General features: G+C 31.3%; 2 protein-coding genes across 4 annotated transcripts; both read right to left on the bottom strand.

The window, feature by feature from the left end:
• Window positions 1-765: 765 nt before the first annotated feature.
• Window positions 766-3,286, bottom strand: LOC11418101 (G2/mitotic-specific cyclin S13-7). The gene is made up of 5 exons (XM_024771374.2): window positions 3,125-3,286; window positions 2,601-2,803; window positions 2,179-2,442; window positions 1,935-2,057; window positions 766-1,828 (listed from the first exon to the last, which is right to left on the bottom strand). Exons 1-5 carry the CDS (start codon window positions 3,165-3,167, stop codon window positions 1,061-1,063), a joined length of 1,401 nt encoding a protein of 466 aa, XP_024627142.1. The 5' UTR covers window positions 3,168-3,286; the 3' UTR covers window positions 766-1,060.
• A 4,544-nt stretch (window positions 3,287-7,830) lies between these two features.
• Window positions 7,831-12,937, bottom strand: LOC11417403 (stomatal closure-related actin-binding protein 3). Of its 3 annotated transcripts, none has more exons than XM_003624875.3 (13): window positions 12,657-12,937; window positions 11,349-11,653; window positions 10,971-11,099; window positions 10,606-10,698; window positions 10,344-10,484; window positions 10,058-10,126; window positions 9,654-9,737; window positions 9,379-9,559; window positions 8,953-9,066; window positions 8,798-8,856; window positions 8,448-8,582; window positions 8,199-8,348; window positions 7,831-8,083 (listed from the first exon to the last, which is right to left on the bottom strand). In XM_003624875.3, the coding sequence occupies exons 2-13, from the start codon at window positions 11,631-11,633 to the stop codon at window positions 8,051-8,053; spliced, it is 1,473 nt and encodes a 490-aa protein (XP_003624923.1). In that variant the 5' UTR covers window positions 11,634-11,653; window positions 12,657-12,937; the 3' UTR covers window positions 7,831-8,050. The 3 variants fall into 3 exon arrangements, with proteins under 3 accessions (XP_003624923.1, XP_024626491.1, XP_039684055.1); XM_024770723.2 differs by having other exon boundaries at window positions 11,349-11,650; window positions 12,657-12,837; XM_039828121.1 differs by lacking the exon at window positions 12,657-12,937 and adding an exon at window positions 12,520-12,621.
• Window positions 12,938-25,855: the final 12,918 nt, after the last annotated feature.

Below are 25,855 nucleotides of genomic sequence, written 5' to 3' on the forward strand. Positions count from 1 at the left end.
ATTGAAGTTGTCATCAAGAGGCTCTAAGTGAATAAATGAGGAAGCTTATACATGAACTTTTACACGGTCAAATTTTTACTTCTAAATTTTCTCCCACAATACGAAACAAATAAGAATTTAATGTATATGTACTTTTTTACACGGTCAATACATATCCATTAAACACGGTGAATAAATTTACAAAACGAAAAAGTTTGGAACAAAACAGTGGCAAAGATTAACCCTTCAATGGTTCAAATAATATCTTGGTTATTTTAAAGGTTTATCATAGTAAAGCCATACCAACAGATTGCCAGCCATAGGCAAACTTAGTTTACCAATCTGAAATAGCACAAGTACACAGATGAACCTCATTACCATTCATTTCGTCGCTATTCAATACTTAGAGTAGACTACAACAACTCTTCACATTTCAATTTAATACAAGTTTGGTTGTCATTGGAACTATTTCACTGCAATTTACAAGTCCAGTAGCCATTATTCATTCATATCATATAAATATTAGAAGTGCATCAAATCCTTATGAAGATTAGCCAAACTTGTTATAGAACTTAGACAATCTCCCCAGGGATAAATATTAGAAGTGCACCAAATGAAATGATCCATTCATACAAAAAATTGAACACTTCCAATTTAAAACTAATTGAACTTAGATTCTTTTTTGAAAGGATTTATTGTCACAGCATCCTAGGATGTGAATGTGTTCATATGCTCAACATCTTGGGATGAAATTTCTCCAAAAGAAAGATAATTGAAAAAAAGCAATTATGTTGCTAAAACACATCATTTCATTTCCAGAATATTGTTTCAAGCTTTGTTGGTATTGGCAGCTTCAACCATTACACTTATGGTTTCACTGTCTAGTCTATATCATGATGTGAGAACTATAAAAATGAGGAAGCTTATACATGAATTTTTGATTTCACTACAACCAATTGCTAGGAAAAAATATCTAACCAATCAAATGTAAAGAATACAATAACAAATGGTTATTGCTGAGAGCCCCACATAAAACCTAAAACTCATGCAACTTCCTTTGCTTATTTCTTTCAAAGCAAACTTAAATCTTGAGAGAACCTACAGCAGCAGGTAGCAGAAGATTCTTTGCCGGCGGAAGCGCAGCAACAGCACCTTTCTGAGGATCAGAGTACTTCTTATACACAACCTTCAGCTTTCCATTCTCAGCACCAGAGTGAAAACTCACCAACAACCTAGCACAATCCATCAACTGTTCTTCGGAGTAACCGGTATGCATCTTGAGTGTCTCATTCCAAACAGGAGTCTTGCTCAATGTGCTCCTTGCTGCATAAACTGCTGAGGCAGCAAGCATTGATGGACAATACCTTAATGTAGCATAATGCATCATTCCCAACTCAGAGAGAAAATGAGCCATCATTTCCAAATCTCCTTGATCCGAAGGAACTGCAGATACTGATGCAGCCTTGATAAAACGAACCAGGAACACAAAAGGTGTTGGCACGGTCAAAGTCCATTCAAGCTTTCCTAGGATGGTTTTCTCCATGATGAGAATCTGTTCATGACTGTAAGCTCTATCTGAGAGGCACACAAAGTCATTGACCTCAGGTGGCCAGATCTCTTCATACTTTGATGCCATCAGCATGGCACTGATTCCAACCAATTGAAGTTCCCTTCTTGACACAAGGTTGACAGCAAGGAACCTATCAACTATGTTGATTGTGAGATAAAGGGTTTCAGGTGAAAGTTCAAATTTTGAGTGAACATCTACCAGCCAATCAATGAGTATTCCTCTCATCCTCTCATTTATCTCAGGTTGTGAATCCATGTAATCATGTGGACGGCTTTCATTCTGAATCATTCAACACATACACAAGCAATAAAGAACAATACATCAGACACAAAACAAAAACATATAGAATGAAAAAGTAAATTAAAGTCATGTTTATTATTGTTACCTCAACTATCTTGTAGAACTTGTATATGTCTTCAAGATATTCAACAGCAGCTAACTCATTGTTAGTATCACCAGCATCAATGTCAACAATCTCCTTTGGTTTGTTAGTCAAACCACATGCAGCCTAGAACATGAAAATAACATGTTAACAAACTAAATAACATGTAAAAGAGAATTCAATCCAACAACATAACATGTTTCTTTGTTAAATTAATTCTTAACAAGTAGCAATACAACAAACAAACCTTGCTTCTAGCAGTGAGGACAGAAGAAAGAGTGCGTGATGGTTTCTTCTTGGAATGAACTTCTTCCTTTTTCTTGTGCACAGATTTCTCTTCATTGTCCTTTTCTTCAGAACTTACTTCAATAACTTCCACAGGCTTAGGTTTTGCAGTGACTTTCTTCTGAACAGGTTTAGGGGCCGCCACCACTCTTCTAGCCACTGCTGCAACTCCATCAGCAACAACAGGAGGAGCAGGTCCAGGTGCCACATTGACACAAGCTTGTTTCTTCAATTTCAAATCAAACAGAAAACCAATCTCAGAAAACAATCATCACAGTGAAATATTAAATTAAATAATCAAAGAAAAGAAAGATGAAGCAAATAGTTTCTTCAATTTCAAATCAAACAAAAAACCAATCTCAGAAAATAATCATCATCACTAACCTTATTGTTTTCAGCAACTGCTGCTGCTTGTGCATTGGCAAGTAGTTGTGCACAAAAACTCCTAGTGACGGGGCGATTTGGCTTGACTTCGACACCCTTCAGTGTGACAACATTACCAATATCAACAAGTGGTCTACGGTTCCTTCCTTCCCCTGCTGCACCGTTCTTCTTCTGCTGTTTCCCTCCTCCTAAGGCAGCATCGCCTATAACATTGCAAGAACAAACAAACAAAAAACATTAAGAAAAAGGGTTCAAGATTTCGATCCAAACACAAAATCCAAAAAAGAACAAGACCCTTTTACTAGATTTGATGCAAAACCCTAAAAAATCGAAACTTTTTAAGATTTATCATCTGGGCTTCTTGCAAAATCTCAGATTTACAAGATCTTTCAATCAGTGAATAGATAGATGAAAAAGAAACCAACCCAGAAACTATTTTACTCAAAGTTTGAATCTTAGAACAAAAACATTGAACCCAGGATAAATAAAACCATAAAGAATCAATGATTGAAGAAAACACAAACCTCTGGGTTGTTGATGTTGTTGAACAATGGGTCTTGAAGCCATTACGAAACTGTTGTTGTTGATTCTTGAGGATGGAATCACAAACAGTGTTGTTGTTGTTCGCACCCTCGCACGCACTCTTGTTTGAGAATGTAGAATGAATGAATGGGAATGAGAAAAACGAAGGAAAAAGGCCTCTTATGAAGCTGATGGAGACACCGTTTCTCTCTTCAACGGTCGAATTTTTGTCTTGTTTTTAACCGTTTGATTGTTTTACGTTGATCTGACGATGGAGCGTGCATATTCGAGATAATATAGCCGTTGGTGAGGAATCGAAAGGTATGAATGTGGCACATTGTTTCCACTTTGATTGGTTTTCCTTTTTTAATATAATTTGATTTGATATTTTGTGATAATTTTTTTCTATTTTGTTTTGACAAGACAATTTTTTTCTAAAAAAATTGTATGCACAGTTGTTTACGTCGATGTATGTATGTGTGTCCAATAAAAATCGAGTAGGATTTAATTATTTTAAAAAATGATTATAAAATAGGTTTATATAGAGTGGTAAGAGTTACATGATGTGTTTGTCCTCGTGAGTTTAGCTCAGTTGATAAAGAACAATGCATAATATATGCAAGGTTTGGATTTCAAATTTCAATCACCACAAAAAAAAAAAATTAGATAATGTGTTTTGATTTGATAACGGTGTAAAATACTTATCGTAAAATTAGAGTGGACTCAATATGACATTATAATTGTCATATGTTGTTATTTTTTTGTTAAAATGTTATATTTTTTTATACATTTATAAATAAATAATAATAATTTAAAAACATCAATATTTTAAAATTTATCATAAATGATTAAACTCGTAACATTATTTTTATTTATAGTATTTTTTTATAATATTTTGAAAATCAATAGATACACATATTAAAATATCTTTACATTAGAAAAACTTAATGATAATTTCTAAACTTATTTGATAGATTTATGTAAAATAAACGTTTTTTTTTCAAACCCGATACCTAAAATATGGGCAGACTAATTTGAGATTTAGATAGAGAACACTCCTATATCTCAAGACCAACTCATGAGACTTATCAATAAGATGCTTTTAGAAGATTATTTTACCCCCTCTCTCATGCACACAAAGCCATACTTGTCTTGTTTTAGAATAAGTTATTAATTTGTCCGCATGAACATAATTCAGTATACCTCAGTTATTCATCTTAAAAAATGAATTCTAACCATTAAACTATTTAAAAAAAATGAAACTATTAATTTAGTTCCTAAATTTTGGGTGAAGTCTAAGGTGAGGGAGCAATTAAGTCCCTCACCGGTGGACCATTTAATTTTTACTATACGATGAGATCAATGTATTAGATTAATTAAAATTAAAAAAGAGAACATTTATAATTGTCCACACACAATCCAATCTTGTCCTACCTCATTCATTATTGTAAACACCTACTCCCTCCGTTCTAAAATATAAGCAAAAAAATCTCATATTCTTTGTCTTAAAATATAAGCAAAAAAGACCAACTTTTATGTTATTATTATGTTTTTTCAAACAAATCATCTTTTTCAACGTAAAATTAAATGCAAATTGCATTCAATTTGTTCACCTTTTTATTTTCTCCATAATTTTTAACCAATAAGAATTATTTTTACATCTTTCCATGAAACTTTTTCCAAGAAGAACACAAAAAATTATACCTCAAATCACTAAGTATTAGTTTTCTTACTAAGTGTGAATGAGATCAGTTCGTTCTCTTCTTCTAACCATTGAAGGCATTTATTTGGAATTAAACTCATTTGCTATTCCATGCTTTTATTTAGTTTGGTTTGAATTTTCTTTTATGTGTTGGTATTAGCATAATGGGTGTGGTGATTTCACATATTTTTACAAGTTCAGTATGTAATTGTTTATAATTACATCACTAAACGCGAGGAATCTTGTTAAATTGTGTTTCAATCAAGGAGCGTTGATGTGCATTGATTTTAGCCATATCCATAATAGAGTGGGATGTGGAAAATTAATCAGTAATAGAAACTTAATCTGAAGGGATTTAAAAACATGCAGTACGTTATCAGTTTTAATTTTTTTTAGAAATTCTCGAAAAAAATTTGAAATCATACTATTAACATTTTTTGGGAGATTTGAATCAAATCAAATTAAAATAACTCTAAAATTGTCATGAAATATGCACTTTTAGGGCTCAACCGAGACAAGGTTTGGTTTGGGAGTATAGAAGGCCTGAGAGGAAGAGGAGGAAGAAGAGAGTTGTGATGCGGTCCATACGGTCTATAATAAAATGTGTGAGATAGATGGATCTAATGACTAATAATTATCTTTTAAAGTGGTACACCGATGAAGGACTTAATTGAACCCTCACTCTAGAATCCACCTAAAATTTTGACCCTCTCTTCAATTTAAGTCTTAAAATATACAAGAAATTTAATTAATATAGGCAAAATTGATGGTTAGTGTAATTTAATTAATATAAAAATGATTTTATCATGTTTTATGTTCTTGAATAATATTGATTTCGCATCCAAAATAAATTTTAATTAGATGGTGATGGAATGAATGTAGTTTAGAAACATAAATCAGGTGATAGTACATCTATAACAATTATGAAGCTCAAGTCAACAATTGATAGAGAGATGTGAAAAATGATGTTTATTTTGTGTAATAAGTTAAGTTTAGTTAGTTACGAGCTTAACTCAGTTAGTAGGGACAATGCATAATATATGTAAAGTCAGGAGTTCGAACCCCAGACACCACCAAAAAATTACGAGACACTCAAACTAAATATGTACTCAAGTGAAAATTTTTGGTGTCTAAAGTGAACAATGTTTATGATTGCCTCCACTATCTCTTTATTTTTTACAAATTTATTTATAATTTTTTAATAATAATACTTAATAATCATTTATTTTTTCCACTCTATTTGTCGGAGGTTATATTTAAAATTAGAGTATAGCTTTATATGAACTTAGGTCACCACAATTGTTATCAAGGGAAATCGAACTTGCGACTCTGAGAGGAACATATTCAAAGGTCTAAAGGCAATACCAACACAAATGAGGATGTTAATTTGTATTTGCAAATGGGGATAATTGGTGCCTTCCGGCCTAGAAATTTTTCTCCTTGGGGATAAGGAAGGGGGAGAAAATAAATTACCCCCAACCCCAAGATTGGTTTCGAGAAGAGGTTAGTTTCATTCTTCTCACGCCATAGGGACCCTGTTTACTAGCCGTTTAATTAAATGATATTTATATTCAAGTACTCTAGGTTATACCATCTATTCGTTGTTTTAAAAAAAAAAAAGTTATATCTATTTGCTTTTTCATACGATAGTTGTATATTTATATTTTTTTTTATTTTGTGATTAAATTATTTTACTACCGATTGATTGAAAATAATAGAAAATTTATTGTTTTCTTTTATTTATTTTTATAGAGTCATTAGGGGAGGGAACATGAGAAAAAATTTATTGAGATAAAAATTGGGGGACAATGGACATTTTTTGTTGCAGGGAAAGAAGAACGAGAGACTAATCCTCGCTTTTTTCTTGTATCGTCCAATACTATCTACCTTTGAGTTTTGGCGACTTTGATAATTTTGTTTCTATCCCTCGTTTAACTTTCTTTCTAATAACTTTGTTTTGTCTCATTTCATTTCTTAATTTGTGTGTGAGAACCTTAAACAGTGCTGATTACAAAATGGAGAGAATATTATTCCCTCCATCCCACAATGATTGACTCATCTCTTAACTTTTTTTTTTTGTCACAATACTACTTTAAGCAGTCTCAAGTCATCATTTTCCACCGTGCATTTGTGTCAATGATGTTTAAACTAACAGATAATAAATGATAATTCAGTAAATGGATCTTGCCAACACTCACTCATCATTTATATTGTTTTTTTTAAGTAGCTTAGGAGCTAAAAATTAAGGCACTCATCATTTATATTGTTTTTTTTAAGTAGCTTAGGAGCTAAAAATTAAGGCTAAATAAGTAAAGTGTCCGGGGTTCAAACCTCGTACTTGCGTATATACATGTATTTATATATAAATAATATATTATATGATGTCCAACTAACTGAGTTAAACAGGAGACTATATTTTCTTATTCCATATGGACGGTGGGAGTATTAAACAATAATCTTTCAATTAAAAAGTGATTTTAACAGTATTATCAAATCATGTATGACAAAGGGATTTTTTTTTTTTGGTATACAACAAAGGGATTCTAACAAAGATCTTTTAAACTCTTGTAAAAAAATAAAACAAAGATCTTTTAAATTCCACTTTTCTTAGTATACATTAAATAAATTGCCTTACTTACCATTCTTCTCACTTCATTCAACTCCAAAGATTAACTGAGCTTCATTGTTGTAGTCAATCCATACACACCGAAGGAAAATGCTGAATAAAAGGTAAAAACTTGGGAAAATTGAGTGCTTTCTTTGGAGTGGAATATTCACTGCAGCTTCTCATCCTTATAACTGAGCACTTGCTTCCCAATTCCCATCTTAAGGCTGCTATAGTATGGTGTGCACCATGTTTGTTGAGTATTTGTTGATCACTTCAACAAACCGAAGAAAAGACATTTCGCAGTTTGATGCCGTGTAAATTTTGTTAAGAGACAAAGTGAATAATGTAAACCATAATTTAGCTAACACGACAACCGGTGGGAATATGCAAATCAGCCGGAATGAACAAATGAACGAATTTATAAAAACTTGAGTTTGTTACAACATGATTAGGCAAACAAAAAAAACATGCCTAAAACAATGCAACCTAATTAGTGGAAACCCAATTACAATGATGAAATCACACCTTTCTTAAACAAAACAAGCACACATGTATACTCACACCAAGAATCTGACCAAACTCACTTTTGTTGGAAAACTCTGTCAGTTAATTTTGCTACTACACTAGATCATCTGGCCCAGCAAGCACAACCTGTCAAAAATCAAAAATAAAAATTGCTATATTTAATTTTACATGAAAAACCAAAATGAAAGAATAAGTATGCATATGATTCAGTAGATAAATAATGTAAGAGAAAGATACATACATTGCAATCAAGAGCATGTTTCCTGGCGATCATAATCGCAACATTTCTATCTTTCTCTGATTCAAAGGTTAACACAAACGATAGCCCTTTTCTTGCTTGCCAAAATAGTGTCTTTGCTGCGTTACTGACATCACTTCTGACTCCGCATAGCTTAGATTAAATGAAATGTTAGTTTAAGGGATAGAGCCGTCAAATAAAGAATTCAAACCATAGGGAAAAAGAATACATGGATTACTAAAATAATAGTACCTGCATTGTTGGGGAGTAAATCTCTCTAGCTTTTGTGATCCAACCCCTACATAGCTTTATCCTCATTCTCCCCACATTAAACGAATGAGTAGAATGTGATGAGTGATCTTTTCCATTCATCTGAGAAATAACTACCTGTATAACACCAAATACAAACTTTGTAAGAATGTTTTTCCAAAAAAATCTCCATTTCCCAAAGCAAATCTTTCTCTTTAGATAAGTAGACGAACATCAAGGAGGGAAAATAGACATTTAGATATTCATATGCTTCTAATTGAGGTGATAATTTCGATAGTGTTTTGCGCTAGATATAGTGAAATTATTGAATCTAAAGAGAGTGGATAACATACATTAAAGTCAGTGTTGGATTTTCGGAGAAGTGCCTCCACTTGGCTTCCGAGTCCCGGCACTGTTACACACAAGATAGGTAGGTAGCTTTTAGCCTTTGTTTTCTACTTTTAGATGAATCAATTAGTTCAAGCCGAAACCAAAAACAAAAACTAACCGGTTTGAATTGGATTAGTTGTTAGTGTAAGTTTTTTGCCATCGGAGACAATGTCCACTTGTAACATTCTCCCAACATCAAGGGGATCAGGAGCATATATTGATTTGTTGGCACCTGATAAATAAAGGCAAATCAACTTCAATCAATATAATAAAATTCAAAAGGATTAATTTGATGTTGGAGCTCAATTAAGCAAAAAGCATGATAACAAATTCAAATAGGGTACAAAGACAATGTCCCGTAGGAATGTTTCAAATTCAAATATAATAATCAGCACTATTTCTAACAGTAAAGTTTTTGAATAAAAAAACATCTCATTATCAAATTATCATAACCAGTTAAGAATATTACTAAAATAAACCATCACAAATACTAAGACCTTTGAATTTTCACCATATGCTAGAAAATCAATTAAAAACACAGTACCTGAAATAACTTCCCTCCAGCTGCCTTCAGATGACAAGCGATACCACTGAAATGAACATTTTGAAACCTGTGGCACTTCACTCGTGCAAGGCTTGACTTGCATATATGAACCCAAAGCTTCAGAACCATCTAACTTATATGAATGAGATTTATTCTCCTTGTCCCACTTGCTCATTGTTAGCTGCCATGAAGAAAATGAAGTTATTGGAAGAAAATTATGTGTATTAGTCTCTCTCAACGGTCAATCAAACAAATAAAACAAGATATCAACAAACCTCTTTCTGAAGCTGAATTGAAAATACCGATTTTTCTTGAATTTGATCCCTTAGAGCACGGAGTTCATATTCCATGGCCATAACCTGAAATTATTATAAAACACTCATAAAAAGGAAACTATCACTATTTTGAAGAATATTCAAATAGTATACACTCTAGGTTATGGGAAATTTGAATCATAGAACAAAATTGTATGAGATACTTGGTTTTTTATGACAACACATACAAATTTTCATTATGTAGTTTCCCCATTCATATACAATATGGATACTGTGGAAGAAAAAAAAAGAAAAGGAATGTTTATGCATTTTGTCAAAATCTATAAATTATTAGAACTACTCATTCACTATTATCATTGTCATTATCATAAAATGACGTATAATTAAATTAGGCAATAATGTACCTTGCTTGGCTGATGCAGCAATCTGATTCTTCTAGCCTCTTGAACCTCTTCTACTAGTCCATCCACATCCTGAGAGTAAGAAAAACAAAAAATGTATGCATAATGGTTAACGTAACATAATAATAACTGCGAAAAAAGAACTTTAATTCTTTCATATATACTCATGCATGTGACTCTCTTATGCAAATAAAAGATTATTTTAGTTCTTAGTGTTTGGTTATAAAATCATTAACATAAAATTCTACTTGTACGACCATAATTTTGCAACCAAACAACATGGTAGAACCTGTGGTTTAGAAGCTTCTGTAACTTTTTCTTGTTCCTCAAGTGCCTCCCCAATTCTCAGCACCACTGCTCTAGCACTCTCGATTTCGGCACAAGCAAAAGACTTCTCTTGATTAACCAACTTTTTAGCATCTTCAGAAGCCTATTGAACAAAGATGGGATCAAATATCTTCAAATATCTTTTAATTAAAAAAAAATCATAATGTTTTGATGGAGATTCAAAATTCATTTAGGAAAAGAAAAGTTTAGATATCAAATAAGACCTGTTTGAGAAAATTCAATAGCTTTTTCACTTCAAACTTCTCTTGAATTAGTTCTCCTTCATTCTGAGTCAACTTAACGGCTAAAGCTTCCACCTGTGATTAATATATTGTTAATTATGGAGTAACATGGATTGATTAAGAGGAAATAAGAATTTTTCTAATGCACTTTGAAATAGCGTCATTGAAATATATGAATATAGAGAAAAAAATTTGAGATATTCTCGAAAAGAGCGAGCAGAGAAACTCAAAAAATCTGTAAGACTCGATTTTTTCCCGGTCACCACAGGGAATGAAATAGAAATAACAATTCAAACAATGAACAAAGTAAAGTACTCAAGAACATGGAGTAGTATAAAATAACAAACCATAGAGATAGCATTCGCCACATCCTCTTTATTTCTTCCAGTAAAACGGCCTTTCAAATATTCTAATGCATCTCTTAGCTTCTTCAAAAGAACATGCCCCTCCAAAGATGGAACCTCTCTTAGCTTTGCCTGAATTCCATGAAAAATAAACATATCACCATAAGTTGAGGGAAAAAAAAACATGACTCCATAGTCTCCATTGTAGTGCAAAATAAAAAAGAAAGAAACTCATGAAATGTGACAAACTCTAATTCAACTAAGACAGTCATAACAACAGAAATTGATGCAATTTTTCTCGTTCTTTTCGTTTTTACTGAACAAATATGTATTTGAATGAATTTTCTATTATAGGCCAGAAGAAAATTTATATTATGGAACCTCATTAGAGAGCTTAGCAGCTGCTGACAAGTTCTTGTCAAATTTACTGGCAAGGTCACGGACTGAGATACGGTTGTTCTGTTCTGACAAATTGGAAGCTTCTTGTTCAATAACTTCTTTCAAAGAAGGACCCTGATTATCCTCAGCAGTCTCTTGAAAAACTTGATGATCAGCTCCTAGTTTATACTTTGGAAAACTATTAGAAATAAAGCTCACATCGGCCGAAACAGGCGGAACTGCTTCCATTGGCATCTTGGTTTCAATTTCAGGACTAATCTTTGTCATCGTGAAAAAAGATTTGTCTGCTAAAAGAAGAAATGAAACATATTATCAAACCTTCAGTTAAGAATATCATGGAAAGAAAAATCAATACTAAATAACATGTCTTCATTTAGCTGAACCGCATAGGATATTAAAAGCTCTAGATGTTCACCCTTCCATGTCATGTATGCAAAATGTATATGCACTTTAAGATACATCAAACACATAAATGTCGTTAAACAATCAAAAAATCAAATCATAAATGTCGTTAAAATCTAGTAGAAGTAACTGTCGTGTCGCCATAAGTTGTAAAGGACAAAGGGAAAGATTGAATACAATAACATCAACACAAAGTAACCAGTATGCTGTGGTTGATTTCAATCACAATCATTAAGTGTCATTTTTTTCCTACTTCTAATGAAAAAGATAGATCAAGCACAGTCACCATGTCAAAAGCATTCATATAACCAAAATAATTATCAATTTATCAAATCAATTTGAACAAAGTTAGTACATCTGCCTCCAAGAAAAAAATAGAAAAATACAAATCAGATAAAATGTCATGGCTACTCCAGCTCAACAAACAAACAAACAAAATCATGAAACCATAGAGATCTACTCAACAAAAATGAAAAATTGTAGACAATGACGTAGGAGCCTAACATAAACATAAAAATTAAAATTAAAATTAAAATTAAATATAAAATAGAGAGATGATCTAAGAAAATTAGCAACTTGAGATCACAAGCAAGAGGATATATTGTACTAGACGTGGACACCATTAATTAACAATTTCTCAAATGCATTACTAAATATTATCAACATCAAATCAACCTACATTCCAAAAATATTATAAACTCAATTACTAGTTAAAAATAAAAATTAAATTAAATAAAATTAATAAACATACTTCTTACTTCTCATCAACCATTGCACTTGAAGCAAATTGTAGAAAAATAAAATTGGAAAGAATAATTATAAAATGAGAGCTAAAATAAAGTTGCATGCAACAAAAACGGAAATGCAGGAAAGATAGAAAGAACTTACATAGCAAAAAAGTTAAAACATAGAACCAAAAACAGCTTATGCAATTCCAACTAAGCAAGATTATTTGTGTACAAAATGATAAAGAGAAAAAAACAGGATTGAAGTTGAAGAATGACAACAAGAATAGTACATAATAAAAGAAGGAAGAAAGATGATGAATATGATGAAGAAGAAGAATCTATAGCGTTACTTTTTCAAAAGGTTAAAAAAAGAGAAAAATTAAAATAAAATAGAAAAAATTAAAAATAGTAAAAGAAAATAAAAAGCTTGAAGCCTGACTCATTTGTCTCCCCTCTCAACGACTTGAAATCAATTTGTTTTTTCTTTCAGTAACTTGCATCATTGTTACCTCTTCTAACAGTGGGGTCCATTTTGGATATAACACGCGCCTTTGTTACTGTATGGTCCATTTTATCTACGGGTTGATGTAGGCGCGTGGTGTTTAAGACGCGTTCATGCGTGTGGGTTGAATCATTGTGGTACCGAGGTTTATGTTTTTTCTGATTGTTCTTTTACAGCGGGGACTGGTGTTTGGCGGGATGTCGTTCTTTTGACCAGTGTGTTTCCTGAAATGACCCTGTATTTTTTATTTTATTTACAGTATTTGCCACCACTAATTATGATGTTAATTTGTTTGAATAGGAAAAAAGAAATATATTTGATGGATACTTGATCATGTGAATAACTGTAGTTGACAATTGACGTGGAATATGTTGTTGAGATTGAGAAAATGTAAATTACAAAATAGGGACAAAGACAAAAGTGTTCGTTTTGTGGTTTTTTAGTTAGCCAACCGTAAAATTGTGACAGTTTAAGATTATTATATTTTGTTTATCAAAAGAATAGTTTAAAAGACTTTATCCTAAAAAACTTTTTTTTTTTTTTCTGAAAGAAATATATTAACATATAGGGATTTTTTTCCCTTCAAATTTCTGTATTTGTATACTGTGTCTAACGTGATTGGTACAGAAATTCTATGAAGAATTTAACAAAATGGATGTAGAATCACGTGCAATATCTGCAACTGCTACATATCTCTCTCTCATAAAGTACTATACAATAATATTGATATTATCACAACTTAAGTCAAGTATCAACAACCCTATGCATGTGTTAAGAGTTTCACATAGATGTATTGAATGTGTTGAGAGTTTAAATTTATAAGTAAATGATCTTCTAGATGTGAAATTTTATCGATTATACTTATATTTTAAGGATCGTAATTTGTCACATTATTTTGACTATTTTATAAGCAGATATGGATATTATCTTACAAATTAGTTTTATAAATGTTGAGTTAGGTCGAAATCAAATTTTAAGATTGTATTAAAGCATATTTGAGATTAATCGTCTCTTTTGTGTCACACTCTAAATATTGAATTCTAAGTGCGAAGGAGAAAATAAGGGGAAGTCGTTTAGAGGTGAAAGAAGTGGGTGAAGGTGAGATCACTATCGATTCACGGCTGGGCCTATATATAGCTGCGGTTTGCTTTTTCAACGACTTGTTATAGCCTACAAATTATGTGATTAAGTGATCGGAATTGATTATGTAAAAGGAAACTTATCTTTCTTTTTTATGCTTTGTTTTGATGGTGAAAGCACACCAACTATATATGTAAAGGCTGTAGTTGTAGGTGTGAATTAATCAAAGATGCAAAACCAATACGTAATCTTAAGTTTTTTAATTTTTTGTACTGAAATCGAAAGCTAATTAATTATGAGAATAAGGAGTAACAAGAAGGCACATAAATTATAGGTGGATAAATTAACAAAACTATAATTTAATTTGAGGAGTAACAAGAAGCATTAAAATTGTTTATCATAAGCTAGCCCTAGTATTTATTTCCAAAATAAAAAGGGCTTATATTATTTGGCATACCCTACATGCCGTTTTGGCATCAAAGTCACCTACAGCCTCGAAGTGATGATGATTGATAAGGTCGTTCAATCAGGATCATATTGCTGCATTATATATATGTATGTGCACTTGCTAATTAACTATCCATCTATAGTTTATGTCTTTAATCATAATTTATAGCCGCGTCTAGAGGAAGGAATCATCGAAATGATGGCAGTGTTAGAAAAATATCTACACATTTACACTTGGCCTTGGCTTATGATAACAGCCATTTTAGACTTATGCCTTTGTACCTTTCCCATATGCTTTATGGGTTTTCTGACCCACATGATCAACTTTCATTTGCTAATTGCTATTAAATTAGTTGTGGTAGGGAGGATTTGGTGGGCAACAATCAACTTACTTATTGTCCTTAATTATTATTAGGGACTTTTGCAACCCTCAACTAATATAGGCACTACGGCACTAACCTTGTACTTTTAGCTGCCCCATTAATTAAACTCAAATGTTCACTTGTTTGCTTTTTTTTTTTTTGAGGGAATGTTCACTTGTTTGCTTGTAAATATGTATTTGGATTTATTTTTATAAGAGCTCAAAGTAATTTTAGAGATAATTCATTTTGTTTTCAGAAATTAAAATATGATCCTAATTACACTACAAGAAACTAGCGTTTTGGTGTGAGCAAAAAGATGACATTGTTAGTAAAAAAATTGGATGCTAAAAGCATTTCAGAATCACACTAATGTAAAAAAAAGTCAGGACAAATCGGCGGACCACTTCTTCCTCATTCGATTCATGATCCAAAAGGTCTTTAAAGTTGGGTCGTGCCACCCCAAATTCCTTCGGGTCTGGTGGGGACGCAACAGAGGGAGAGTGAAATGGAGAATTGTAGGGATCAAATGAACCATTTCCAAGATTTTGCAGAGGACCCACACCAGAATTTGTTGAACTAGAACTAGGAGTACCCCTAGAGCCGAAACCCTGAAATTCTTTGTCACCCGAAGACATGAATGAACGAAGATGAGAAAAAAAGTGTAACTCAAAGAAAAGTCAAATAAAATGGTTAACAACGAGAAAGGAAGACTACACACTTACAGGAATTCGACCTGAGTATGTGATACAGATCAACCCACAAAAGGGAAAATCCTAGAATAAAAAGTAGAAATGAAAGAAGTCGCAAAAAGGAACAAGAGGAATCACATGTCCTAGAAAGGAAGTTTAGAAGAGGGAAAGACAACATAATTTCCTTTCATCGTCCAACGATCCACAACCTATGTTGATCCAATCCAACGAGACCTACAAGGGTGTATTTTCAACCTCCTCGTCATCATTTAATGTTCCACAAAAAATGGTTACATGTGTCAATTAAACGACAACCCAAGCATCGTGGCTGACAAAGCGCAATCATCACACACAAAGCCCAAAGAACTCATTGAAACGAAAGGGCACACAATGTGTCATCTCAAAGAATTTCGTTAGAATCATCCAAGTGTAATCATCTCTCGAATCATGGAATCTTATTATTAGTCGGGCATTAACAGCCAACACCATAGTACCCTGCATCAGCCAACAATCCAATCCTCATGACCCATGGTCCATTATCCAAGTTTAGTCCCAATAAAGAGACAACCTACAACTGCATACCACATGCATTAGTCAAGAGCTTGTTTGAGCCTTTTATATGATGAAACAATCTCCCGACCATCGATCCATAAGGGTAACACCGTTTTATCTGCTCTTGGGGCTTATAAATAAAGCGGGCCGCACCAAAATCACACACACATCATTATGAATAATCTTCTCAAATGATCTCCAGACCTCACTAACTTGAGCGCTAGAGCGTCTTTACAAGGGTATGTTCGATTTCAAAAGATATGGGCTTGCAATGGCGTGGCAAATATGGTTAATTAGCAAGTAATTTAGATACAACATTACACGTGCATTCAATAAACATTAGACATGGCAAATGAACTCGTACCCACAGGTAACCGCCCAAATTGATTCAATTTGTATTTTATCCGATTTCGAAAGACAGGGATGGGTAATGGTGACATTGGTGTCCACCTCTGATCTTGATTCATATGCTTATTTTTAAATTGAATCTTAAACAAGCGGTTTCCTCTAAAAAAAAAATCAAACTTTTGAAATGGAGTTTTGAACTTTTTATTTATTTATTTAATAAAAAAAGTTCAAAAACGCCGTCCAAGTTCATGTGGTATGAGACGATGATACTTGAACTCCATAAAAAACAGGGATGAAGTTTTATTTTTACCCTCCTTTAAACTTGGGAACGGAGAACGCAAAACTCATACTTGTCCCGTTAACATGCCTAATGAGTTAAAGTCACCAATTGATTACAAACTCTCCATGTTGGGAATCAAAACATTGAACGATCAATTGAGTTCATCACTTATAAATGCATATTCTGGTGGAATTATGAAATGAGGATTTCTTTTTAGACCCCCTCAATATATCTTTGAGCTAAAAAATGCGCTCCGGAAGTTATCATCCGAATATGTTAAAATTTAAAAAAATAATGTCATCAAGAGATATCTCCCAATTTTATTTTATTTTTGAGAAATAATAATTGTACATCTATTTTTTTTACAACTTTTGAAACAACCCTCTATCTCATACTCACATTTGTTTTTATTCTCTCTCTATATTGTTTTTGTCCAATAAAAAAAGAAGAAAAGTAGATGTCACAAGAGTTGTACAAAATTGATTGTGCAAATATCACTCCTCTTTTTTTAGGGACCTATGAGATATTAAGGACCTAAAAATAATAGATGTCATACATTTAGTTTTACTATCATCCCAAAGTTCTTTTAAGTCAAGATAAGCTTCATCTAGGCTAGACTTTTGGGAGTGTCACTATCTCATACAACGGCGAAGCTAGCACAATTTTTACGAGGTGGCCAAATAATAAAATATATCTTAAAAACTAATATATTAAACTTAATTATTAAGTAAAATAAATTTATACTACCAAAATAAAAAAGTAAAATAAATTTATAATAATTTTTACTTATATTTTGTGAAATGACAATGAAGAAACTAAAATCTAACTATAATTATTTATAAAAGTTAAAATAAAATCTATAATTGACACTTAACTAAATAGATTATCAATATTATACTAACATCGTCCCTCTTTAAACCAACAAAATTGTTTGGAGTAATCAAGTAATATATCAATGGGGTAGCTACATACAAAACTATACTAATTATTCAAAGATATTATTTTTTTTGGATAGTCAATGCTACCCCATTCACAAGAAGCCCATTCGCCCCTGATCCCATATAGGCTCTGTTTGGTAAAAACAAGCTATAAACAAGCTAGCTTATAGCTGATGGCTGATAGCTGGTAGCTTATAGTGAAAAGCTCACTTTTTAAAAATAATGTGTTTGGTAAAATTAGTTGTTGAAGCAACTGATACATATAAAATGACATAAAAGAACATGTTTATTATTTATTTTTTTTATAAATTAAATACATTCAAATTACTTTTATTTCCAAAATGATAAATGTCTTTTTAAATATTCAAATTATTTTCATCTCCAAAATGATAAATGTGTTTTATGAGTTCAATTAACTTTTTTTACTAAACATTTGCTTTACTATTTATTGTATATTTTATTTAAAATTATAATTATATTATATGAATTAATAGCAAGGTAATAAGAAAAGGAACAAACAAAATATAAAAAAACTCAACATGAGAAATGGTACCCGTGTGTACTGACGTGAGTGGTTTATGATTATATTTTTTTTATTAGAAGTGGGTAGTTACGTTTTTTTAAAAGAAAAAGTGGGTAGTTACATATAAATGTGGGTAATTTTTTTATTAAAAAATAAATTAAATTAAATTAATAAGGATAAAATTGAAAAAGAATATAAAAAGCTATAAACTTGCTCAAAAGCTAGTTGAATTAGCTTCTCATAAAAAGTTATAAGCTTGTGAGAAAAGCTTGTTATCAAACCCGTATCCAACAAACTTATAAGCTAATTAAGCTAACTTACCAAACACAACCATAGCACTTTTAACTTCTCCTTAGGTAAAGAAGCGGTGAGAAACTCATTCCCCTCCCCACCCCTATCGGTTCAAAATTGACGATTACTTCGATATTTATATATTGTCAAAATAAACAATCCTTAAATTATCTTCTTTGTCTAGCTTTTTCTCCCTTTTTCGTTGTAGTATCTTTTTTTTAAGGCATACGATTATGATATGAGGTCTTTTTATCTTAACAGAAAGCAATAGATATAAATGGAGTGATATTCCCCAGTCGTTATCTCGTAGCAATGTTAAAGACAAGCACATGGTAGGGTCCAAATGTTCAATATAATTTGACATGCCTTCCTTTGAGTATAGTAATAGTACCTACCACACATGCTTCTAAAAACTCAACCCATTTGCTAGTAGGGTATGCACTATACCACACTGAGCTGAGCCGAGCCATGCATAGGCATGCAAGTACAATTACTTCTCCTTCCCCACACCACGTTTTAACATTACCAATATATTCATGTTCCTTTCCACTTGCAGGTATATATATGCATGAACACGGTTGTTGTGAATGCAATTTATTTTAGAGTCGTGTGTGTGAGAATTTGCATTTTTTATATAGAATTTTCAGACCTACCAGTCTGATCGATTAATATGTAAATTTATTCAGACGAACCAGTTCCTATAAAAAAATTTTTAGGGTGGGTCGTGGCCACCTATGCATAGATGATGGCCTACACATGCTTTGGATGATTTAGTCTTCTCCCTACATCCTTCTAAAACGTCTCATTTCTATCTCTCTCTCTTATGTTTTGTTTGGAATGCAAAAACAAAGTTAAAGAAAAGGAACTAAAAGAAAGAAACTGAGTAAAAAGTAAATGAAAAATGAGATGAATTTTTAGTTGTATGATATGATTGAAATTGAAAGGAAAACAAGAGAAAAGAAAGATGTATATTTAGTAAAATGACAAAAATGTCCAAATACAAAAATAAATTTATAAACACATTTTATTTTATACTTAATAATATACAGTATATGATATGACAACACACTTCTTTGAGGAAAGACGACACAACACAATGTTGTTTGGTAAAAAAAATAGTTGTCGTAAAATATTAATCATTGCCGGTCTTAAAAATTTTAGTGTCTTGGACGTATCAATAAACTTGTGATCTTTAGTTATTTGAGGATGTATCTATAAACTTGTGATCTTTAGTTATTTGAATGTCTTTGTTCTTCGTGGAAAAATAATAATTATATAAAATAAGTGAATGTATGAGAAACAAACAAATTTAGAACAATAATGTCATGTGTTAAGTTTGTGTCGTCATAAGCAATTGATAAAAATAGACCTGTGGTAGAATCTATCTGATTCTCTATATGTAAATTTTATTGTCACTTTCGTAAAACCTTACTTAAATTTCATGATGCACAAGTTTAATTTTCAAAAAAATATTATTAATTAAAAAAAATGCTAACAAGTGTCTTAAGTACATTGTTTAAGCATCTAAAAGAAATGTTTAACTTATATTTTCAAGACATAATTTTCTTTTATGGGTTCCTTAAGCAATCCCCTTTTGGCACTTGTTAGCATGACACTTAATTAAATAGAGAGAATTTTTTTTTTTTTTTGAAGGAATTAAATAGAGAGAATTAAAAGGTCAATTAGAGAGTTTAAATAGGCCGGATGCGGGGTTCGAACCCCGTACCTCCACTTGTGTATGTGTTTATAATGACTTTGTCATTTCGTCTATCTACGAAAAAAAGAAAGAAAAAAAAGAGAGAACATACATTAACTTTTTATTTTCTTAATTTTTGTACTTTTATCAATGAGGTCTTACATTAAAGACTGAGGTAGTAAAATGAAAAAAAATGCAGTTTCTCATGATAAAGCTAGAAACAAAATGCAGTTTCTCATGTGCGTTATTCATTTAAATTTTCAAAAACTTGAAATCTAAAATAAATAAATAAAAGTATTATTCCTTCAAACCCAATAAGTGTCAATTTCTCTCATTTACTTTGAGTAATATCGGGGACCTAAATAACAATTTTCAATCAATTAGCCGCCGTGCACTTACACACGTCTAAGGCCCAACCTAAGTCATATTTGGTCCAGGCTGGGACAAACTCTAGAGTAGTATGTAGGATAATTGCTGTTCCCACTTTTGAGTTTACTAAAAAACTTACTCGGCGGCAGTTAACTGCTGAAATTCCTTGATTCACGGCAGTTAACCGCTAAAGTGGCAATTTTTTTAGTATAAATATGACGGCAGTTAACTATCGATGAGAGTAAATGTGTAATTTTTTGATGTTTCATAGCAAAGACTAGCTTCAATATGTTGTAGGTTGATAAACTATCAAATGTGGATTGCAGGTGTTTCTTCCTTGTTTAAGTTTTTAAAAACTGTGTCAAGTTTTTACAACTATTTAATACATTTCATTCTTATATCGTATCATTTTACTTTATTACTTTTAATTTTTAATCAAATGGTCTAAATGTTAGAAATTCATCTCTAGGAAATTTAAAATTCGAACCATGACTTCTGCATATTGCAATATTGCAATGTCTCTGCCTATTAATTTATATTTTATAGGAATACTAATTTATATTAGAGAATGGTAAACACTTATGTTGATAATATTCTAATAAAATAATTGGACATGCTCTTAAAAAATATATTGGACCTCAGTTTAGTCAATGAGTTAACTTGTATGAGATCAGACAAAATCAATTGAGGGAAGAATTAAACGGATATTATTATCTTGAGGTACATATAAACTTTATATTCTAATTTTATTTATCTTCTCAAATAAAATTTAATTTTTTGGAAATTCCTTTTTTTTTTTTTTAAAAGTTAAGAGTATTGTGGTCAACTTTAGCCAATAGAACTTTGGAGGGTTATTTGAATGGAGGTCCTAAAGCTTTTTTATCCCCAAATATGTAGGTTGGAGTTACGTTTTATGTGATTACATAAATTGACAACTTTAGCGCTGGACTTGTCAATATAGATCAATAACTCAAGCCAACATTTACATGTTCTTCAATGTTCCTTTGTATTGTTCAATTTGGCATAGTCGATTCGGTCTACTTTTACATCAAAGTTTTTTTATTTTACTCATCAGCAAAGTTAAATATACATGTAGATGCAACATGTGATGTTATGTAACAGAGAGAACGAAGGATTAAAAAAAGGTAGGAAACACATGTCCTAGTATATACTTTGAAATAATAAGAGCTTTGGATCCATCCAGGACCAAGCTGGGAAAATCTTCACACTTGGTTCTTGATTTTAAAATCCACACCCACCAATCAAACATTAACTGTGCTGCTTCATTTGGTTCCACTCATTGCCAAAAATACACGTCAGTGAAGGTGGAGTCAGCGACATAAACACCATGCCATGCTGTATCATTCAATTCAATATGAAAAGTAGTTGAATAGAAACTTATGTGAAACGAAATACATTTAGTGGTAGCAGTTCATGTTTAGAATCACACTGTATTTGATAAAATTGTATTATGATACTTTGATTTTAAAGAAACTATGATAGTTTTTGTCAGTGGCGTATCTAGGATCCTGAATTCGGGGGTGCAGAGTCTTGGCGTAAATAATTTAAACGACAAAATTTATAATTTTATATTTTTTTACTTAACCAAATACTATTTTTACCAAAAAAGTAAGCACATAAATTTTCATGTTTTTCATGATTCAAAAGTATGTAGACAATATTAATTAGAAGTATAATTAGATAAATAATTAATATAAAATTAAAAAAGTAAAATGATATTTAGTTTAGACATTTTTATATGACAAATTGATGATCCGCGATAATTTTACAATGGATATAGTAAAAAAAGAGAAGGAATGAAATAAACAAAAATGATTTATTGAGTATTATATGAACTAGTTTTGGATGAACACGATACAAGGCTACACTCGCATATTTGAGAAAAACTGTGTAAAATATAAGTAACATATAAGTATTTTCTGTATTAAATATGCAAACTGTGAACTTGGCCATGTGTTATAGTCCTGATCATGACTTGAATGTATTTGTTCTACATTTAGTTTTATTTTAACTCTGAATTTAATTTGAAGTGATGCAATATAATAAAAAAAAAAAGGTTAAATATGTTTTTGGTCCCTATAAATATGTCAACTTTTCGTTTTAGTCCCTCTAAAATTTTCCTTCAACTTTTAGTCCCTATAAAATTTTCAATCACTACTTTTGGTCCCTATTTTTAATTTAATTTTTGTATTTTTTAATAAAATTGTGCAGAAATGTGTCAAATATTCTAAAAACAATTCCTAAAAAATATTAGATTTTTTTAACAAAACACAAATTAAATATGAATTTTTAACCATAAACAATATAAAAATTCATATTAAATCCATGTTTTGTTAAAAAAATTCTGAATTTTTTTTGGAGTGATTCTTATAATATTTTGAATTTTTCTAGAAAATTTTATTAAATAATATGAATTCTACATATGAGTTTACTTTAAAAGAGAGACCAAAAGTGAAGATTGAAAACTTTATAGGGACTAAAAGTTGAAGGAAAATTTTAAAGGGATTAAAACGAAAAGTTGACATATTTATAGGGACCAAAAACATATTTGACCCTAAAAAAAAAAATGAGGAAAACCAATCTACATACTTTTAAGAAAGTAGAAGCTTGTGTTGACGGTGGCATTTAGCCTAGGAAAGGAGAGTATTTTCCCATTATGGGAAAGTTAAATTTGAACCATTAATATAATAATAAAAATATTCAACGGGTAAGATTAAACACTGGCAACTTGTTGTTCACTTTTTTGGTACGGTGTTCTTCTTTTGAAAAAGGAAATCATTCTCTGACTAATTAAATTCAATTACTTTTTTGGTGAGAAAATTTAATTGCCTTAACTAATTAAATTACCCTTTTTACTTATTTAAATATCAAATGAATATTGTATTCACACAGAAAACATGCTTCCTCTTCTTCCTTTACTGTGTTTTGACCGCTCACCATCACCCTTGTAATTTTTCTTCTTCTTTCTAAGATTTGTCCCAAAAAAAAAAAAAACTCAGATTATTGAGATATGTCAACTTAATTTAACATAATTTTAATTAAAAATTAATTATTCATCTTCATGTGTTCTACAATGGAATCTTCATCATCTCCACCAATTTTTCTTACTAAAAGTTCAGATCTAAAAAACAACAACAAGAAAATGTACAGATGTAGAAAATCACCACATCAATAGAACCATAACCTTTTTTAACTGTACATATTAAGTGGGTAAATCGTACATATTGTGAAAAACTTTACATTTCTTTGACTAAAAACAATAGCTGTTCTAGATCTGATGGGTGTGGTTGAACAAATTTGAAGGAAATTCTCCAACAGCCATTGTCAAAATTCTCTCAGCAAGTGAAAGAAAAATTGATGTTTTCAAAGAATCTTTCCTTAAACAATAGTAGGAGAGTATTTGATTTTTTGGCTTTGCTGGATTTTCCTATGAAGAACTTCACCAAACTTACAGTTTTATGTTTGAGTTAGAAAAGAATTCTGATACAAAATAAGATGGTGTATATTAAAAATAAATTGTTAGTAAAAGTAGTTTATGCTGTCATGATAAAAGGGGTGGTGAATCAGTAAAAGGATAGACAATATTAAAATATAAAAGCTAGAGTTTTTCTTTTTTGTTTGGACTCAACAGGTGACAACCTCCAGCTGTCCTCAAAAACCAGCCTTTTCCATCATAGGAAACTCTTTCCCTCACCCACCCTAAATGCCACCTGTGTTGACTGAAGACAAGTGAAAATATTTGTCAGAGCACGTCTTTATGCGTCAGAAGGTGAGAGAAGAATAATTGGATAAGTGCAAAATCCCTAAAGTGAAACAACATGCTGGTGCAAAATAAGTGTAAATGCAAATAAACTGAGATTGTTGGTTGAAATTTTACAATCCCATGGGTGCAGGTGCACACCCTCACTAAGAGGTGGCTCCGCCCCTGGTTTTTGTTAAAGATAATTATTCTAAACTCTTATACATGAACCACCTTGGGTGCATACATCCTTTTACATCCACACACATTTGTGACACGTGGCAAAAACATTGAAAGAAGAGATGAAAAGTGATGATGATATGATGTAAAATTACTAAAATACCCCTAACATATGGGGTGTGCATAAGTGGTGTATGAAAAAGGATGTCTACCTATCTTTTTCCTATTCTAAACTCACTAACAAAATCCAATCATATACTTTTTTTTTTTGTACACATCTAAACATGGACTTAATTTATTTATATAAAAGAATACACACTTATTTGTTATTCATATTAGTTCCGTTAAAAATAATAGTTAAAATTTTTGTGAGCTTGACTCAATTGGTAAGAATAATGCAGGTTTGGAATTCAAATTCTGGATAAAAAAAAAGTAGTTAAGCTAAGTAATAGTGCCAATCAAGCGACTAAGCATTTTATTTTAGTTGGTGAATTACTTGGGACTTGGTCGACATACACCTTGTATAAGGGATGCTTAAACCTCAATTGAAGCAAGCATCACATGTAGGACATGCTAGCAGTTGCAGTATAGTAGCTAAAGCTGAATTAAACTGATCTAGTTGATGGAGTCAATTCTAATTTAACCAAGTTATATTTTTTTTTATAACATCGGAATTAGGGTAATGAAATGATGTTTCAGTCCAAAATATGAAGGACTTTTAAACTCAAAAAAACATTTATAAAAATACATTTGCCTCAATTTAAAGACATTTGCCTGAATTTTAAAGACATTATAAATATATTTTTCGATCCTGCTGTATATAAAAAAAGATTGATAAACAAAAATTGACATATTTGATTTAAAATTTAGATCGTACATTTAACTTTTTTTTTATTTCGTTAATAATGAAAAAAAATGTATCTGGAAAAGAATTTTTTTTTTTCTGCCCTTATTTAATTCCAAAAATACAAAAATGCCCCACTTTTGAAAAAAATTGCATAAATGCCCTACTTTTCAGAATTTTCTGGTACCTTGCAACCCCCACTTGCGGGGTACCTTAAAAAAATTTAAAAATTAAGTACATTGCTACCCCCACTTGCGGGGTATGAATTTTTTTTTTTTTTTTTTAAAAAAAATAAATAGATTGCTACCCCCACTTGCGGGGTATGCTTAATTTTTTTAAAATGTTTTTAATACACCCCGCAAGCCCCACTTGCGGGTTAGTTTATGTGATTTTTTTTTAAATTTTTTCTCGTAATTATTAATAATAATAATAATAATAATAATAATAATAATAATATTAATCACTAGACATCCTATAAACAAAATAAAGACTAAATTT

The sequence above is a fragment of the Medicago truncatula genome, chromosome 7, assembly GCF_003473485.1.
Source record: "Medicago truncatula cultivar Jemalong A17 chromosome 7, MtrunA17r5.0-ANR, whole genome shotgun sequence".
NCBI classification, from domain to species: domain Eukaryota; kingdom Viridiplantae; phylum Streptophyta; class Magnoliopsida; order Fabales; family Fabaceae; genus Medicago; species Medicago truncatula.